Raw genomic sequence first — 19,986 nt, forward strand, 5'->3', positions numbered from 1 at the left:
CAGGAAGACGCCCAATCAAAGTTTGGCTCCTTTTGGGCTCTACTGTATAAGAGGACCTTTAGTTGAGACAGGACTCTGCCTGGAGCTGCAAGAGGCTCAACCACCTCTCATTTTTACATTCTACTAGGTCGTTTTTGTGAGACAGCGTGCTGATAATGAGATATTCACCTTTTCATCAACTGAAGGATATTTTGTTTCCTTTGATAGAGAATCAAAGCAACTAAATGTTGCAGGATGAGTCAAAGATGAGTCATATTCTGTAACAATAGTTTTTCGTAAATTTCCATTAACACAAGCACAAACTCCAAAGCAGCAATCTCGAAAATGACTTTAGAGCCTCAAAACCATCCCCATCACACTTTGCATTTATCTGTACCCGCTTTAATTTTTCACAAAGTGGGCTTTTCGCTCAGCCTTTTTGAATCTTCAGGGATAAGTGTTTCTCTCTCTCTCCATGATCACATTTTATTTTTTTACCTCTAACAAGTTTGGTTACAGGCTCAGTTTCCCCAAACATTATCAAACTGCTTGGTAACCCCGCAATTGATTTTCAGTGTTTTTATTGCCAGAAAGCAGTCAATTAAACTTTTAATTATTGATTCTTTCAGTGTGTATGTTGTTTTTTCACCCACTTCAAGGTAATTGTTCTTTTGTTATACCAGTCATTTTGTTCGCATCAATCTTTGATGTGTATTATGCTCTCCCTGCTCAAGCCTACCAAATCAGTTGTAGTAAGTGCTTCATTTCGAGAGATTATTGCCAGAGCCCATGGTATCACTAATGGTGCAAATACAGCTGGGCCACCCACTCCTGCCAGTGATGCATCATGCCAGTAGTAATGGTTTGTGGATGCACAGCTATTTCTATTCTTTAGTGCATTGCTAATCTGATGTGCTCTGCTGAAAATAGCAGGAATTGCCGCCATCTTGTAGACTGTCATAAAAAGTGTTATTGTTAGGAATTAGGTGCCAGTGCAAAGCACCAGCAAACACTGGCACAAATTAAGCACTGAAATGCAAACAGCCAATAGAAATGGACTCTTACTTGCTAGGCAACTGCTAAGCTGAGCCTTGTGAACCTGTGAATATGTTACTGAGCACAAGAAGCTTTGGGAAGAGCACCAAAAAAGCAAATCCCAGCCAATTCCATTCCCAACCCACTTGCCAGCTGAGGCTCTAAGGGAGGTTCATGGTAACTAGCAAAAGTTCAACTGTTGATTGATTTTTAATTTCACAAGTTAGAATATATGAAGGCAAAATAGGCACAGACCTATGAAAATGCAGGGGCGGCTCTAGGCTCATGGCGGCCCTGGGCAGGGAGCGTAGGTAGAGGGCCCCGGAAGAGGGGGTCTGGGTGGGGCGGAGCCCCCCCGGAGCTCAGGAAGGTGTTTTAATAAAACGTCCAGAAAAGGCGTTCGATGACCAGTACCTGCGGCTGCTCCTACCCTTCCCAATTCGTCCCAGAACGATAAAATTTAGGAGGAAGTGGGTATTGTGACACACGACGTGAGGGAGTGGGTAGGGAAAAAAAGAAGCCAATCCGGAACCAGGAGGAACGCAGGCGCGGAGGCCAGTGAAGAGGGAGGGGGTAAGGGTGTTTGGAAGTGGAACAGAGCCTGAGGCCGCCAAATCCCTGCGAGGGCCCACCACGCAAATATGTATCCATCCTCAAAAGATTATTATATTAAGGATATATATTGGTGTGGCAGCCCCTGGGGTTTGGTGGCCCTGTGCAGGTGCACAGCTTGCACATGCCTAAGGCTGCTCCTGGAAAATGCCAGGGCGAAGCATGGGGGTAAAAAGTGACTCTTAATAAAGCACATGTCAGCAGATTCAGTGATGATCACCGGGCTAGTGTTATTATGCTTTTCTCCAGTATCATCAATCATTGTTTCTACTAATTTTAGCAATTTCGACTTAGCCAAAATGAATGTTTGCAGTTTGGTCATTTGGGAGATGCTGGAAGTTTAGATGTTTATTAAACATACCAGGGATAGGGATAATACTGGAGGTGATAAATGATTTTTCATGGGGCTCTTGCCCTTACGGGGAACCAGAGCATGTACTCTAAGGGATGCTTCTTCTGTGTCATCTTTGCTGTGAGACGTGCGTCCTAGTTCATGGATACGATTCCTAGTTAGGTAATACTTGTGAGTGGATCCCATCCCCGGAACATGGCACGCATCATGACACGTACTGTTCCAGTAGGGACTTAGCAGAATGCAATGGGTCCGAACTGGAAGAGTCTTGTTGAATCACTGATGGAAGGAAGCAACGTATAAAAGGTAGCATATCATCATGTTCTTCCAAACTGTAAGTTCACCAACTGAGACTTCAGCCAGGTAATTGTGCTGCCAGTATAATGACTTATTAGCAGTGGCGGCTGGCACGGAACAAAGGTGTCGAAGCAAGTTGGTGGAAAGAAAATATATAGCTCTTCCCTCTGCACTTCTGCCGTCTCTCCTCCGCTTGTCTTCCTGAATCCCAAAAGCAGGAAGCACACAGGCTCCACTAAGCCAATCACAACGCTGCTGTCACCAGCACCAGTGGAACCTCCCTCTCTCTACAGACAACCACATTATAGAACTCCCTGAAAAAAAGAATCAGAAACGTTTCTAACCTTCTGAAGTGCTGAAAAGACCTTCCTATTCCCAGTTGAGCTGGTCTTTGTACCCAACTGAACATCCTACCTGACTGCCTTTCCCTCCCCCACCCAAGACTAGTTGCACCACATGCATCACCAGTGGGCTGACATCCAAATCATCCTTGAACCCAGCTGAAGAGGGTAAGTAGCAACAAGCATGACTATATCTTCCTCACACTCCTCAGCATCACTGCCATGCTTAAGAGCAGTGCTAGAGACATGAACATTGGAAAAATGAGGATATTCAGCAAGTTCATACTCCCCATTCAATTTAGGACAAGTATTGGATATGCTTCATCCTATCTGATGCTTCCTTGACCCTCTTTGATACACTGTTTGGATAGATATTTTAAATGGAATACAGCACAGATGTGCTCCACACCATGATTAGTAAGCCCCTTGCATCTAAAATGTTATTGATATGTACCGCTCAAAATTGAATAATTTGCATACATGGCATTTTAGGTTTGTTAATCTGTGAATTGCCTGCATTGTACTGTGGCATATGTAGGGGCGTGGCTTCGGGGAGGGTGGTGTTTAAAGTGTTACACTCCCCTAATAAATATGTTTAGTGATAAATAGTTGTGTACAGGTGCTTTCAGTTAGGTATGGTGGGATGTCGGTTGGATTTCACCAGGAATTTTTACACCCGCAGACAAAAAACGTACACATTCACTCTCCCTCTCTTTGCTTGGAAATACTTCACAAATGTTGGTTATTTAACAAAATAATGTGTTTTCTTTCATTTAGTACTCCATCCAATCCACATTCTTCTCTGCCTTTCCACTGACCCTTAAGCCCCTTTTGTGCGCCCTGCTTGTCGTATAATTTTAATTGTATTTATATAGCATTTACTACCCCATACGAGGCCTCAAAAAGCTTTTTGGAGAGTAGCACGCTACTCCGGAAACCCAAAAGGATTAGTGGTTGCTTAGTATAGGGAAATATGAGTTAATTTGAGGGGTCGACATGCAAGTCTGATAGTTGGATTTAATAGGAAAATGGAGGGATAGAAGAGGGAAGTGTCTAGAAAGTGTTATTTGGGGGATCATAGTAGTAAGATGAGGTTTGGGATAAGTAAAAGGAGAGATGGAAGAAGGAAGTCTCTCTAGAAAGGGATTAGGGAGATCATAGTAGTGAAATTAGGTTTGCGATGAGTCAAAGAAGGGATACATGAGGGAAGAATTTAGAGAAGGTTGTTTGGGAGAGCATAGTAGTATAATGAGGTTTTGGGTGTGCCACAGAGGGAACAGTCTCTAAAGGGTTATTTTGGAAATCCTAGTAGAATGAGGTTCGGGATGAGTCAGAGAGTGAAGATAGAGGATGTATTGGGAAATGTAAAGGGTGAGACGGCGTAGTGCATTGGAGAGAGTCAAAGTTGTTTTTCTTTCCTTTACAGTAAGTGTAAAGTAATAAATAAATATATAAATATATAGGTGCATAAATACATAGAACGGATATAAATGTAAAAGGGGAAGATAATATATCAAGATTTAGAGTTGTATTGTATAAACTCAGTTTTGTATCGTAGGAAGGAGTTCCAGTAGACGTGGTTAGGTTAACCCCTTCCATGCTGATGACGAACCCCAGCTGTCATGCACTACGGTGCTCGTGTGTTGATGACGGCTGGGGTTCGTCACGGCCCGCCCCTGTTCGTGCTGTTTACAGCACACCAGGGGAATCGCGGCCGCATGGAAGGGGTTCAAGATGAATATGTTTATTGTTCTTTGATGTTAAGTAGGTTTTCCAGTAAAGATGTAAATAAGGCCCCACAAGGAGCAGCCTCTCTGCTGCTCAGCCCAGGATTGAACGGACACTCTGCCTCACAGCAATTCACACATTTCAGTGACATCGCCATCCAGACCAACATTCTTCCCATACCATTCATACTGGCTGATCAGAGGCAGAGAAACAGGGAAGATGTAAGGTACAAACCTTAGATATAACACTCAGACTTTCAAGTATTGTACTTGAAGCTAGTTTATTTGTGTATTTTAGTAACTAATATTTTCTTTATTTAAATTTAATTTGATATTTTCCTCAATATTTAAATAGTTAAGCACTAGTAGATAGAATAGTTTTATTGACATATTATGATAAATAAAACAGAGACCCATAAACATCTAATCAAAGAACTTGTATGAAGACTGTGCAGTGACCTATATACATGTTAACTGTAGACAACAAATCAAATATATGTATATATATTGAACCATAAGTATTATATACATTTGTTAAGCCATCCTAAACACTATATATTTTAAAAACCAAAATTATTATACATATTTGTACAAAGAAACACACATATATAGATACATACATGTAATCAAATTCTAAATGTTTACATTCACGGGGATATGCTGTAAGCTGGTGTTTGAGTGTGGTGGTTATGTAGGAAGGAGACACTCTTGAGTAGTCTTCTCAAGATATAGTAATATATGAATCTTATGTTTGGGGGTGATGAATTCCTTAGTTTGGCTGCTTGAAAAGAGAAATATGTACCACCTATGGTTTTTCTTCTTGTATGGTAGGGGTTTGAGGCGAGGTGCCAATATGAAGTGTAGGTTCCTTTGTTGAATGTATTTGGTGATTTTAGCATCTTGACATTGTGTCAGTGTGGTTGTTGGAATATCTGAAGCTCACGCCGCCCCACCCAGTCTTACTGATCAAGCTACACCAATGGACATATGCCGTTGTCTTCTTTTTGATTACTTTTTGTATGTCTGTAGCTGTTTTCTTTATACACCAAATCTATACTACTATTATAAAGAGAGAACACAAACCTTTGAGCCAGGTAAACTAAAAAAGTAATGCACCAATCACTACACCCAATACACCATTTGAAAGGGGAGATGTGGCAGAAGGACATAGGCTATAGATATGTACACCATATACATTAAAAAAGCAAAAACGCCAAAAGTGGTAAAGTAGTCCCTTGGGGCGTGGTCATGGGCGTCTCAAACAACAAATGTGGGTGTTTACAGGGCCGTGCCAAGTGCAAATAACAAACATAGGCCAAGCGACTTCACAACGCACTTACATATGCACACAGAGTGGAAATGCGCTTTCACTGAATTTAGAACGCACAATATGCAGACATAGCGGAAATGCGCTTTCAATGAATTTCTAACAAACATTTGCAAATCCCAACACATACAGCGGAAATGCGCTTTCAATGAATTTAAATTCACACATACAGCGCAGTAACACCAATATACAAAAACAGCAGAGGTGCGCGCTATAAGAAATACACACATTCGTTGCAGTTACCCAGACAACATTGACGCCTTCGCATTAAAAACCGGGCGGGCGACGAGGAGTGTCAAATGACTCCACACAGGGGGCAGGATTAATCGCATACTACACCAATCACAACGCACTAAAGAAACACACACGACTTCGGCTTACCAAAAAAAAGTCTTTAACCATTGGCCATTGACCAACAACGTCACAGGGGGGTAAACACGAACAAAAAAAGCCAACATTTCTTAACGGAGAAACGCAACCAACTGCGCATTCACAAGACTTTCCTCACATCTTGCGGACAAGATAAAACACTTACAATAAGACATACGAATAACGAAAATAACACAACTGCCCATAATCACTCCAGCACTGCCAGGACTTCACCACAAAATTGACAAAACGAAAGGGAAACGTCTTTGAAGGGATACAAAAACGAACACACAGAAAGAGCCTTCAAAAGAAAAAAAACATTAAACAGGTGACACAACACTTTCCTCACATCTTGCGGACAACATAAAACGCGGAAAACAATACATACGAATTAAAAAAATAACACAAGTGGGCCAAATCCGTTGAACAGGGCCAGGACTTGCACAGACAACTCTTCTGCGGGGTGGGCGGGGGCCCTGAAGCAGCCTTTTGCTCCCGGACAACGTCAGGACGGGCTGCTAGTTATGAATAAAGTGGAAAAAATAAATACAATGATCTATTTAGGCATATTACATTGTGCGTGAGGTCATCAACCGAAAATATGCCTGAGCACACCACTTCCAGTATGCAAGCCAAGCACGTCACTTAAAGCCACTGCAGAATATAAGGCAACAGCAATAGTTGTCATGTTCATTTTTATTGAAATGGTAAAAATGTATTACATTGATAACAATGTATAATCTAAAGTTCGACAACACAAACCTAACAACATGTTAATCACAGTTGTAAACCAATTTAATAGAATGTATAAACATTATCAATAATTGGACTCTTAAGTAATTTCTCTTAATTTATTCTTCACAATCATAAAAAGTTAAAAGGTCACAAAAATTGATTTTGTTACAAAGTACAAAGTAAATGGCTTGAGAACTATACATTGATACAGTTCTATCCCTTGAATAATCTCTTGTCCAATTGTTTAGCTAACAACCTCATTAATTTAAGTCACCTTATCTACAGTTGTTTTTCACCTCAGAACACAATGCACAATGCAGTAGCTGAAATGACCGCGAGATAGCACTATTTTTTTAAATGGCTCTTTATGGTAGTTTACTTTATGGATTAGATATATAGAGTGCAGGCATTCAACCCATACCAGTTCAAAGAGGAAACCGCAAGTAGCAAATAACAAATCCCCATCACCTTTGTCGCGACGTGGTGAGTTTTACTAGAACTGGGCTAGGAAACCATGAGCGTCTGTCCTCATCTGTGACATGCATTCCCAGCGGGAAGTGAGACGAGCTCAAAACAAACTGTATATAACAACAAGCATTTGCAATGCAATAGGTCTCACATTTACAAGTTTCAGCTCTTGGCATTGTAAATGACAATGCCTTTTATGTATGAGTTGTTTTTAAAACCGATAAATAAAAGGCATAGCTATAAAATAAAGCGTAGGAGAGAGCGTGTTCTGCCTACAACAACTGGCAGGAGAAAGCTATTTGAGAAAATAGTGCTCGGAGGCTGTAATTAAAGCCTACAGAGTAACAACACGTAACAGGGGGTGTCGCCATGGGAGGTTACAAAATGAGACAAGGCAGCACTAAGGAGGGACCATTAAGCCTATTAACCAATGAACAGCCACAGTTTACAGTGCACAATGACACAAGCCAGTGAAAAATACAAGCGGAGAGTGAGCAGAGCTTCAAGTCCCTACCTGAATACAGCATACCTTGCAGCACATGCACTGCCCAAGCTCGACCTAAAAACTATTGAACTACTGACCCTGTGTCTTAGCCTTGTAGAATGCATAACACATTCTTGATCCCTCTACAAGTGACGAACTCTAGCCATGGCATCTCCCCCACACCTCCCACTATGATGGACCCACCCACCTTCAATGACCTGCGATACTAGTGGCACATGGAGTACGCTCCCATCCGGGGGGGATTATATTTGCGGTACTCAGGCATCTACCACCTCGATAGTGCAGCCAACACATGAGGCTAAAGCCTTGTGTCCATCTCCATGCGTCATCAAACAATGGAGCACTGCAACTTTATAAATAAAATAAGTAAATTCATCAGCAGCTCCGATTGGCACTCAGAATAATATGTGGCAAATACTGTCCCGGCCAAGGCCTAAGTTTTGTAGTAAATATCTGTGTGCACAGCCTGCCCTCTTAATACTGGTCACCCATACGTTCAATGCCAACCACCATCCATGGTCAACTGGCGAATGTGATGATGATTACTCTGGTGACTGCTAGCCACCATAGTGAAAGAGAGGCAGAGTATGGAATTGGGTCGCCTTTGACATGCAGCTATTTTCCCCAGCAAGTTCTCAAGACCGTGTAGATTCTCTGCAGCTTTGCCACAGATGGCCTCACACTAAAAAGCCATTCCATGAATCCGTCTCCAAGGGACCCTGCTGCGGAAATTTAAGAGGCAATCCACGATCGGTCATGGGGTGTGCCCAGTAGGGGAGGGTGATCCAGAAACTTGGAAACGCATTCAACAAAAACTTTGAAGTCTTGCTCTGCAACACAAACAGGAATAGCCAGATCTTTGTACATAAGTCGGTCCTGAGGTCCTCTTGCTCTCGCACCTCCACATTGCACACTTTATTGCGCCTCAAGTGTCCTTCTGCATCCTCAGCACAGAGTTGGAGGGTAAGTATCCCGTCTGAGAATTCCTTAACTTTAGCCTGTAGTTCTTGAACCGCTGGATGCATCGCCGTTAGAAGGAATTCAGTAGCATTCAATCTATCCACTATTTTCCTGTGTTTGGTCCACTCTGAAGAGGCTGACATCCAGTGCCTCAGAGTGAATTTTAGCCTCCAGAGTAGTTTCAGGACTTTAATGGCATTCTGGATGACATTGATTTTGCTGAAGTGGGATTCCAGTGTCTTTTCCACGTGACTGAGCTCTATGGCAAATAGTAACAGCGGCCCCTGCGCAGCCCCGGGAGGGTTCACCCAGTGTAGATTTTGGCTGCTTGCTCTTGCCCATTGTGCCAAATGAGAGTATTCTGTCAGCCACTTCTCAAGAGGTACTGGCAAGATGTATAGGTATTGTGGTGGGGTAATGCGCACATCCCCTACTTGACCAGGTTCAGCCCCCAACGGTCCAGCGCAGTACAGAGTGAGCCACCAGTGGCCACTGGAGCCCCACAGAAATCTGCACCTCGACATCACCGTATAGGCAGTGGCGGCAGCCATTATACACAGGTGGCAAGGTGGGTGCAAGCTCGCAGGGTGGGCGCACAAGGGGGGAGGTAGTAGGACGGAAAATGTTTTAAATAAAATTAAAAGCAACGCTTACCTTGCTGCGTCGGTCCCACGTCTCAGCTCCTGCTCCCCTCGCCAGTCCGGAGAACAGGAAGCACAGCAAAGGCTCCCCTGACCAATCGCAATGTTGCAATGCAGCATTGCGATTGGTAAGCACCTAGGCCCCCCTGACCAATCACAACGCTGCAGTACAGCGTTGTCATTGGTTTTGAGTTTCCAGGTTGGACCCTCAACCAGGGAATGGGAGCCTGGGCTTGTGATCAATGCAGGCTGTTGTCCATGTAGTCTGTAATGCAACCTGCTTGGAGAACGGGGAAAGTGTGCATGACTGGTATAAATGCAGATTTAAAGCTGCAGTGGAGCAAGGGTTGGCATTCAGCCTATGACAAGGGAATGAATTGACAGCTGTGTAAAGTTGCCATGTAGCTAACTGATAAATATGTGCTACCTTCTTCAAAAGTTCACGCCCCAGCTATAATAACCTGAGTGACATCTGAACACTGACTCTCGCATGATTACTGCTGCTGAAACAATTTCCTCTTGTCCCATGCTGTATGTCTAGGTCTTGGTTTTTCTTTGCATTCATGTACTTCTATACTTCAAATATGCATTTAAATATAAAAACAGCACTTTCGTTTTTTTACACCTAGAGCGCTTAGTGGGTCGATGTTAGTATGAAGCACTACGCATTGGGGGCGAGTGTGAAACCCCTGAGCGGGAAGCTGGTCCGCCACTTATGGTTGTGGAGCATTTACTCAACTGCATAACTGTGTTTCTTCCCCTTCTAAAGTTGGCTAGCTTGTGGTAAGGAAGGGGGTTTGTTATGCCTCACACTAAGATTTCAGGACATGGCTGTAGACCTTAGTGGTTGCCTACATCCGTAGCGGCTGTTGTAAGGGAAATGTGGTGAGGCAGCACGAGGGGCTGAAACAATAAAAAAATAAGTCTGCTCGCCGGTATTCTCCTCTGGGCTCAGGCTGGGAGCCTGTGCCTGTGCCTGCTGATCTCTCCACGCACCAACACAGCTGGGTTGGAGAGACGTCGATGCACATGGCGGTTTGACCATCCTAAGACGCCCGGCCAACTGTCATGCACACTGATAGCAGGGCCCCCCAGTCCTCCTCCTCCTCCTCCTCCTGCTGCAATGCTGTGGCCCTGCCTCCAAGACTCATCCACAGGATGAAAAATAAAATCATCAGCATTAGGATCATTGGATTTTTCATTTGCCTCTGCTGGCAGTGAGGCGAGTCTCCTACGCCATAGCGGTGGAGCCGCCCCTGGCCTACATGCCATACCTGCACTATATCACACACTTCATAGCCTGGGATTCAACCCGTGAACCACCACAAAGACAGAGGACTGAGAGCAGGGACTAAACGTCGCAGCAAAACTCACAGAAGAATTTCTGCTCTTGGAGTACTGAACTCCCTGTATTTTGGACACTACTTAATTTGGAAACCTTAACAATATACGCCACATATGTGAAAATAGCCTTGAGAAAGCCCCGGCACAATTCGCCAAGAGGGGGCGAAACACGTGTCGGCTGTCCATGTCTCACAAAAAATAATAAAGAAATCCTACTGCAACCAGAAATAGTTTTGTCCTCTGTATGACGACTTGAAAGAACGGATATTATTCCTAGTAAAAAATCACTGCAATTTCCTTTGGAAGACACACTCATCATTTCTTTAACCTGTATCACACACTTGTGTGTCTGTGTTTTAAACAAAGACGTGCTCTCATGCTGTGGAACGCCTGCCCCTGCCTTCTCCCGTAAGGCTGACAAGTTGCATCAACAAAATGTAAACATGTTACTGCTGTGCAATCTCCACTGAGTGCTCTAGAGGCACCTTTGGCAATGAGTTAAACATGTTGTCTGGTTGACTGTGCGATGCAATCTGTTGGCAATGACAGAGACTCCTTCAAAATAGTGCAGACCCGATATCTGACTGGGTGTATTCAAAAATAGAAATTCATAAATTCCTGAAGCCGGTATTGGTAGTAATGATAATGTAGGATCAAAAACAGAACCAAAGATTGAGCGGTCTACAGCAACTCTGGAAGGACCTGGGATGTTATTTGGAGGTGGCGGTGGTGACAATAGTAGGGACAAGCCCCCGTATCAACATTTGTTTTTGCAGTTTTATGAAGCGAGAATCAACATGAAAAGTGTGCAGTGCTTTATATGAGCAAAGTGATTTGCCCAGAATCACATGATGTTGGGGCGACTCCGACGCTCGAACCAGGTTCCAGTTCCAAAGTTGGAAGCTCTAGCCACTTATGTATCAGTCCACACTCACCTGTTACAGATCTGCACCATCCTTCTCCTCAAAGCATACATGCATGCATCCAGAACAATCTGTGTGGCGCCACGGGTTGCTAGATCTTTCCAGCGTGTAATTGCCTATTGCAATAATGTTGATCATTTACCAGGCATTTAGTATCATTTTAAAAGTTTTGGTGGTAAAATCGATGCAGTACGGTGTTTAAACACTTAGTGCAAAAAAGTCCATGGGGGAAACGCTTGCGATAATAACAGAGGTGCAAGTTTATATTTGCTCTGTACGGAGTTAAAAATTCTCTTCCAAGCTCCTTCCTGCCCTTTTGCTGCGAGGAATTAACAAACAAAAACAAGGACTGATGTGTGGCGAGGCAGGGGTGACTGCATATAGAGACCACCATAAGCAGAAAACAAAGAAAAAATGTGTCCCCAAAAAGAACCTCATAAACACAAAAACGTAAACATCCCAAAAATTTGGCAGTGCTTTGTGGGAGGAAGCAAAACACAAACAGGAGGGACAAAGAGGAAGGATTAACCAATAGATAGCAAGCATTATAGAAGGACAATAGAAGGGACGAAGAAAAAGGCAATGGGTGGGCTGTAAGCCCACAGAGGGGATACAGCATGTCTCCAGAGATAGCACATGTGCTGCCAAGCCTTGACCTAAAAAGCAATGGCATCAAAATATGAAGCTTTGTCTAAATCTGCTTGCTGTTCTGATCCTAGAACATTGGCCATTGCTGCTCTTAACTTTACCCGAATCCAGGTTTGTTAAAGGAGTAGTATAATTAAAAGTAAAGTGAATCATCTACATCAAACTGCTGATGCTTTATGTACAACCACCTAAATCTACTTTATCGAAGACTGAGCTGTAGTCTATGAAATGCAGTGTCTTGTAGAGCATACAACCCTTCATTCAGAAGCCTTTTTGAGTAAAGTCCACTAACTCTTTCTCCTGAGCCTCGATCTCAAGCTTTGTTGCAGTATTCAAGCACATGCCTTTTCTTCACCCCCTAAATGAGCGATCATCCAATAACTAAGCAGATTGCCAATGGAGCGCCATGTGTAAGAGCCCTCTGAAATATGAACATGCTGTCTTAACTGCCTCCTTTCTGCTTATGACTGTTAATTACTTGGAAATTGGCCGGAAGAGCTCAAAAGCTAGTTCTCATTGAATTTTTGACACAGCAGATGCAATTCAGCTCGTTCACCTATTTTTCACATTAATTACAGCCTTCCATGTATTATAATGAAAATATTTAACAGCAGCCTATTGTTAATGGGTGGTGGGTCTGGAGGCATCCTATGGTTGCGATTGGAAAAAAGTAAGAAAGTAATCGCTGCATCCTTGTCAATGTTATTCGTACTTAGAAAAAGCACACTTACCCCAAAGGTTATCTTGGCTCTGGCAGTAACTAGAGATCTTTCAATTAACATGAGAATGCTTGTGTGAAGGGGCCCATGTTAAGAGATCTTCTAAAGGAAGTCTGGTCCCTCTCAGCCCCAAGTGAGTTCCACAGTGAGGTGGCACACACAGAAGAACGCTGTGGGACCTGTTTCCATTTTACTATGACTGGGAAACGAGAGAGGATGGGCAAAGGCAGAGCTTAATGCATGGGAAGGTGCTTGCCTAGATCGTGACATATTTCAAAGGTGATAAAAATAATTTTACATTCAATTCTATGCTTCTACGGCATCCAGTGCTGGTGTTACATGAGACTTTTTGGAATTTTGGGGTTTAGCCAGACCACTCATTTTGGACAGCCTGCCATTTGTGCAAGGAAGAACAAGGTAAGCTGAAGTACTAAGAGAGGAGTAATCCAGCTTGGATCCAATCAGCATCTGCACTGCTGTTTAAGGGGGCCTCGGATGTATGAAAAGGTACTAGCTTTCTAATATGCCTAAGCATAAAAATACGGATGTACGTTGTTACAACGCATGCTTTTAGCACGCATGCTGTAACAACGCAAGTTTTAAAACGCATTCCTTTACAACGCATTACACTAAGGGGTGTTGGATAGTGAATATTTTAATTTACTATTCCAACACCAGTCCCCGTGGACACTAGGGAAGGTGTTGGATAGTAAATTAAAAGTATTCCCTATCCTAGAGCGCCCCCCAGTGTAATGCGATGTAATTTAATGCGTTTTAAAGTCTGCGTTGTAATAGCACTGCGTGCTAAAAGTTGCGTCGTAAACGACGTTTCCCTAAAAATACACTTAGAAATTGGCCACGATGTCTGGGGCTTCAGCATTAACCTGCTATCAAAAAACGGCTCTCGGACATTTTGCTGTGTCTGAGAGGATGCGCAAGGCATCCATTTCGGAAGGCCTGTACAAATCTTTTCCGAGGTCTAGTTTGTTGTAAATGACAAAAACCCTGGTATTCTCTGCATTCACTTTCAGTCTGTTGTTGACCATCCAGTTCCAAATATAGGGCATCACATTTTGAAAGTCGAGTTGAGAGGAAAGCTGATAATCCAAACGCAATAAGACCAACATATTGTTTGCATACCTTTAGAATTTGCAGCCTTTAAAGGCAAGTTCATTAACAAAGTGTTGAGCATACATTTTGAAGAGCTGCGAAGAGAAAAATTAGCCTTGGATAACTGTCAGTAGACTGTTCATCTCTTAGCCACAAATAATAGCGATTGCACCGCTGGTGAGCGACTTGATAAGGATCAACCATAGCAGAGCTGATACCTTGATCCCAGCTGCTTCGACATGGTCTACCAACATGTTATGGTTGACCATGTCGAATGCCGCCATCAAATCAAGGTATCCCCAAGGTGAATGCATTGGTGCTACTGGAGATGATCGCCTTGGTGATATTGGAGCTAGGGGATGAACCATTGTAGTGAAATGCAGTTAAAACTTGACCATAGCAAATACCAACTGGCCAGTTGGTTCCAACTAGCAAAGCAATACAAGGGGTTCTGTGACTCATATGGTGTATGTAACCAGATAAATGTATGCTCAATAGATTTTTAAGACTAGAGCTTGTCTTTTAGACTTAAGAACTTTTCTGAGTGACGTGATGTTAAGGTTAACATTACTTTGTTTACTCTGTGACCGCTAGTTTCATAAAGATGCACACATCCCAATAGCGGAGTGTTCCGTAATGCTTGATTTAGCCTCCCCACTCGTCCCCTCAAAAAGCAAAGTTCGTTCGAGAGTAGGTTTGAGGCATGTGAGAGACTGGCCCATTTACAAGGGCGTAGCTACAGGGAATCTGTCAAATAAATGCATTCTTGACTTGGTAGTTGAGTCTGTGTTGTGGGCCCAGAGTTGAGTCTGTTATCTCTGAGTCAGTTTTCTCGTCCTGAGCCAAGAATAAAAGACCTTTGATGTAAACAGGAGAGAGAGCGAGAGAGAAGGAAAGAGCCATCTGGAGGCTCAATTTCCAAATGTGAAACCCGATAATAATCTGGATTCTATACTGGCTTCCCTGCTTCTTCAAACTTTGTGATCCTAGGCAATAGTTTATTTCACAGAGCCTCCTATTTCTTTATCACATACGTGTGCATTTTTAAATAGTTGAGTTAAGGATGTACGCTTGACAAACACTATTTATGTTTAATTTAATGACTAATATTGCTGCGTCTATAATAGGAATGTAGGCCAGCTCTAGGGTTTGCATGACTACTGACTTGCTTCTTAGTTCATTAGTGGCATTGCCATTTGGTTGGGGGAGGGGGGTGGCGGAGCCATGAATGTTTCTAAAAACGTGAACTTTTAATAAACGTTTATCTATGCAGTGATATATTCTGATGTACTGAAGTGAAACGATTAAAGAAATCAATTTGTTTGGATTTTGAAGAGATTGAGTCATATTTTTATATTATGCTTGTTGCATTTTATACATGTCAAATGTGTTTGTGGCGAAGCTCATGAATGGACTCTTAGAGTCGAGCCAGGCCAATGGATTGGCTTGTTCAATTATTTTGTCTGCAAGTCCTCCTCCATTTCTGACTGAGGCTTAGTATATGGGGCCACCATTTGCTTGATAAAATGACTTGTAAAATGCGTGAACAAGAAACTTGGATCACTGTCCACATGAACTAATGTGACCGCTCTACCATCAAGGGTTCTAATAGCAGAAATGAATAAGAGTGTGGGCATTGAAAACACATTTAAAATGCATTGTCCCTTGGCAAGGACTCCAGGCCATTGTGTTGTACGTCAACGTAGTCACGAGTACTTACTCAGGAAAACTACTAGCCCAGATGGGACGGGCAGGGACATATCTTCATCTGGGTTGTTTGGGATGAGACACCTGTCAAAATTCTTTCTTGGTTGTGTAGTTGGATCTGGGAGCCCTAGTGGGGTCTGCTATGTCTGTGGATTTTTGTCATCATTCTTATTTCACTAATCGGTTTTAACATATACATTTTTTTATTGAGATCTTAATATATAGATAGTAATGGGTTTGCCAAAAAAGTAGTAAATCTTTACCCATAGATATACTCCTTAAATGGTTTTAAATGTGCTACTTTTTAGAATTCACAAATGTTGGAAATGGTAGGCTTGGAAAGCTGCACTTCACTCAAGATTCCAAGCATACTACTGGCAATCAAACACCCGCAAGGTGATGGGATGAATGCTTTCAATTAGTCTAACCAATGGAATCACTTGGAGTAGAATTCCAACCCATTAATTTTCGCCCACTGTGCCGCTCTAGAAAGAGGATCCCACATAACTCAAATCGGTACTGACCCTGTTCCGCCTGGAAACAATCTAACTCTACACCCTGCAGCATACTTCTTTTCTTTAGTTGGGTAATATGAGACCACCACCCCCCCTACCCTTGCGAATATCACTGCCAAATCTACGCTCCTGTCAATTTATCGCGGGTGGGGTGATATGTTCCCCTTATCACAACCTTCACAGTGCACGGTCTGTGGACACATTATACTTGGTTTATATTATTTCACCTGTACTCGGGGACACCTAAAAGCCCCTTCATAACCTGTGGTTTTTAATTTTGTATTAACTTTACAGCCTCAAGTGTTGCAAGCTTATTTCTTATTACATTTTTGGTTTGGGCACTCACTGTTTCTTGCCCCATTCTCTTCTAATTCTCTACTGGAATCTTACTAAAACATATTCTTTACAATATGACTGAATGTTAAAATCTGCAAGGGCCGAAGTCGAAGCAGCTCTGTGTTATTGTGGAAACAAATATCAGAGCGTAGGAAAATAAAGAGCTGGATTTATTTGGAAGCTTCAGTCCTACCAAGTTCTTGTGCATTCCATTACGCCTCCTACTTGCCTCCAACTGCCTTCTTTCTGAATTAATAATCAAGCACTGACTCTTAAGAAACATGAATGTATTGCGCCATAATTAATTACATGACTGTATTATTCTGTTTGTGTCCCTTGTATGTGTGAACAGGAGTACGACTCCATCGTGAAACTCGTGGAGACTTTGGAAAAGCTTCCGACATTTGACTTGGCGAGCCATCACCACGTGAAGTTTCATTATGCCTTTGCGCTGAATAGGTAAGGGCTCTTTCCGACTCTTCAGACTCTGTCGGTGGTCATCACCAGCGCCTTCATGCATTTTTTGCAGGAATTTCGTGATTTCTCCTTGTAAAACAAGCTGGCAGGGTCGGCTTTAGCGCTGGTGGTGCCTGGTGTTAACATCTTTTTTAGCCCCCTCCCCCCCCATGACCACCTCCTCAGATTCGCTCAGTACTAACCCGCAAAAGGGCCCCTCATCTCTCCATGGCCCCTCTCTCACATACATTTAATTTGTTTTAAAGTGCTGGTAAAGGCTGGCTTTACTAATCCACTCAGTTATCCACTTTAAATACAGTTCTGTTCTTTGCATCAGGCATATTAAACCTCTGGCACTAGACAAAACTCCGATCTCTCTCTAGCAGGAACATTAATCAGAAGAGTTATCTTGACATTTTTATTGCTGCCTGAAATCTGCAGCCACAAGGACGTCTCCATCAACTGCTTTTATATTGTAAGTTATTGCTAAACACAGTGCTCCCACCTGAGGTCAGCGGCCCTCCTCCAGGTCTTCACCCAGTGCAGCCCCACCGCCCTAAAGCCGGCCCTGCAAGCTGGTATTGACGCAGATGATTGTGGCATAAATCACTATGTGAATTATCTTTATAAAAATACTTATGATCCCCTGGTTCATATTATAACCTTATTTATGGGCCCATTTATTGTAATCACTACAGTTGAAGTAAATCACTTTGTACATTTACATTGTTTGATCACATGTATACATTTTCTCAACGTTTTGAAACTGGCAGTAATACACACTGACATCAACCAATGTCGGGGCTTAATTTGAGCCGGGGGTAGCAGTTGGAGCTCATCAACACTCATTTTGGGGACTATCACTTTTTTTTCTTCATTGGACATTCCCAGAGAGCAAGAAAGGGAAATTCACAAAGGGGAAAAAATCTAGGGAGGGGGAACAAGTGCTGCAAAGGGAGAAAGCAGGAACCTGCAAGAGTGAGATAAAGTGACAGGGAGTGTCTGGTAGTTGATTAAAGAGGCCTGAGGTGTATTTAAGGCTACATAGCCTTTGTGCCGACATCTGATAGTGCTGGCCGCAGGCTGCTGAGAGGAACTTCGGGCACCACACTCCTTCTTTTAGAGATTAAGCACTGCAACTAGCTACTATTTCTAGCAAACCTGGGTTAATTCTATTCCACGCGCGTGCTTTCCGCAGATACGTCATTGATATGGAAATTATTTTTTTTTAGATAAAAAAGGCAATTTTGTGATGTTGAGTTGTGTTCCCTGGAGTGCACTACAAAGTCATTTATTTTGAAAGCTGTGTAGAGATGATTGTGCTTTCCCAGGAGATAGCAGGACAATGCTACTTTAGAAATCACCATAAGAAACTTAATGTGAAGGAATTTTACTTTACTCTTCCAAATCTAACAAGCATTGGCAAAACCAGTAGGTATCGCCTATTATAGGAGAACTTTTGGCTTTGGGATGTACTGTAACCATGCTTGCAGCAGCGCAAATGCTAATTTTAAAGCATGCTATGACGCAGCCATTGCAACTAGATGCATGACAGTCATTTTAAAATATTATTTTTAACCATGCTGCACAGCAGCTATGCTGCTACACAGCATAGCTACAAATCATTGCCAAAGTCACGCACGCTCATGCAGTACTGGATGAACAAAAGATATTGGTAGAGCCAACAGTCCTCAAGGCAAGATCTGCTGGCTTTCCGAATGCTTGTTAGGTCTCGCAAAACACCCCAATGATTCTGAGCAAATCAGTTAACCTCTCGATGCATGAGAAAGAAAAAAATGACATTTGGCAAAAATCTAGTCACATAAAGAAAGCAATCCCACCCATGTCTTAGTGAAAATATATTTGGAATCCGATAACCTCGGTTGTCACAACAAAATCAGCTAACATCTGCTGTCACAATAAACTTCCATTTCAGTTGAGAAAAAGGCTTCTTTGAAGTGCGTGTGGCATAGTTAACAGCTACAAATTGCAAGAGAAAGGGAAGAAGAATAACAGTAGTGCTTCAATCACAGCGCGATCAGCAAAGGATGGCATTCAAGCTGAAGCAATCAGTATGTGCATGATCCATGCTCCAGTTAAAAGAAGAGAAAGTGAAGTCAGCAGGCACTAGCCAATTAAAATGCAGCAAATAAGAGTGACTATGAATCCAATTAAATGTTAAGCAAATGCCGGGCTGTAATCCCCATGTTGTATGCAATATCTTTCGCAAGCGAGAGCCCATGCGCTGCCGCAGGCAAGACCTAATACCCACAAAATTCACTATTTATGGTACACTGCACAACTATAACTTTCTACTAAACATGTATGTTAAAGTTAAAATGTTGTTAAAGCAGACATGACAGGCGTCAAATTTGCCTACCAAAACCGTATAGAGACGTGTTGTCTATGATCAGAAGGCTAAAAACTTATGAAATTCCTCAGTTAATTTAGCGAAGCATCCTTAATTCCTATTCAGCCATGCACTGGCCATGGCCTCTCCCATATTGTCACACATGACATCACAGACAACAAAATTCATGACATCACTGCTGAGATCTCATTATTTTTATCATCAATGACATCACTGAAGCAGCTTGCTCAGCGCTCCTACACACTGAACCCTCATTGACTGTGCTCAGCAAGCTCTGGTTGCAAGCCCTGCACCATTACATACTGAACTCTACCCCAGGGCCATCAATGGCCCTTCAGAGCAGTCTTCAGAAATAAAGTGCAAATCTAGTTTGTTGACGTGAGGAATTCTACATTTTTAATCCATCTGCTCAGTTCAGCAAGGTGTTATCTATTAATGTCTTGCCATCAAAATATTTTGAGACGCGGCTAATTACCCAATAGTATCTCACTTTACTTTTAGGCTTAGTG

At 42.6% G+C, this 19,986-nt stretch overlaps 1 protein-coding gene across 2 annotated transcripts in view; it reads left to right on the forward strand.

The window, feature by feature from the left end:
* Positions 1 to 19,986, forward strand: part of MAP3K5 (mitogen-activated protein kinase kinase kinase 5) — a 1,016,304-nt gene that overhangs the window by 401,153 nt on the left and 595,165 nt on the right. For both annotated transcript variants that reach the window (XM_086927404.1, XM_086927403.1), the window contains exon 6: positions 17,003 to 17,109. In XM_086927404.1, the coding sequence (XP_086783530.1) occupies positions 17,003 to 17,109 (107 nt within the window). The remainder of the gene's footprint in view (positions 1 to 17,002; positions 17,110 to 19,986) is intronic.

Source organism: Lissotriton vulgaris, chromosome 6 (assembly GCF_964263255.1).
Source record: "Lissotriton vulgaris chromosome 6, aLisVul1.2, whole genome shotgun sequence".
NCBI lineage: Eukaryota > Metazoa > Chordata > Amphibia > Caudata > Salamandridae > Lissotriton > Lissotriton vulgaris.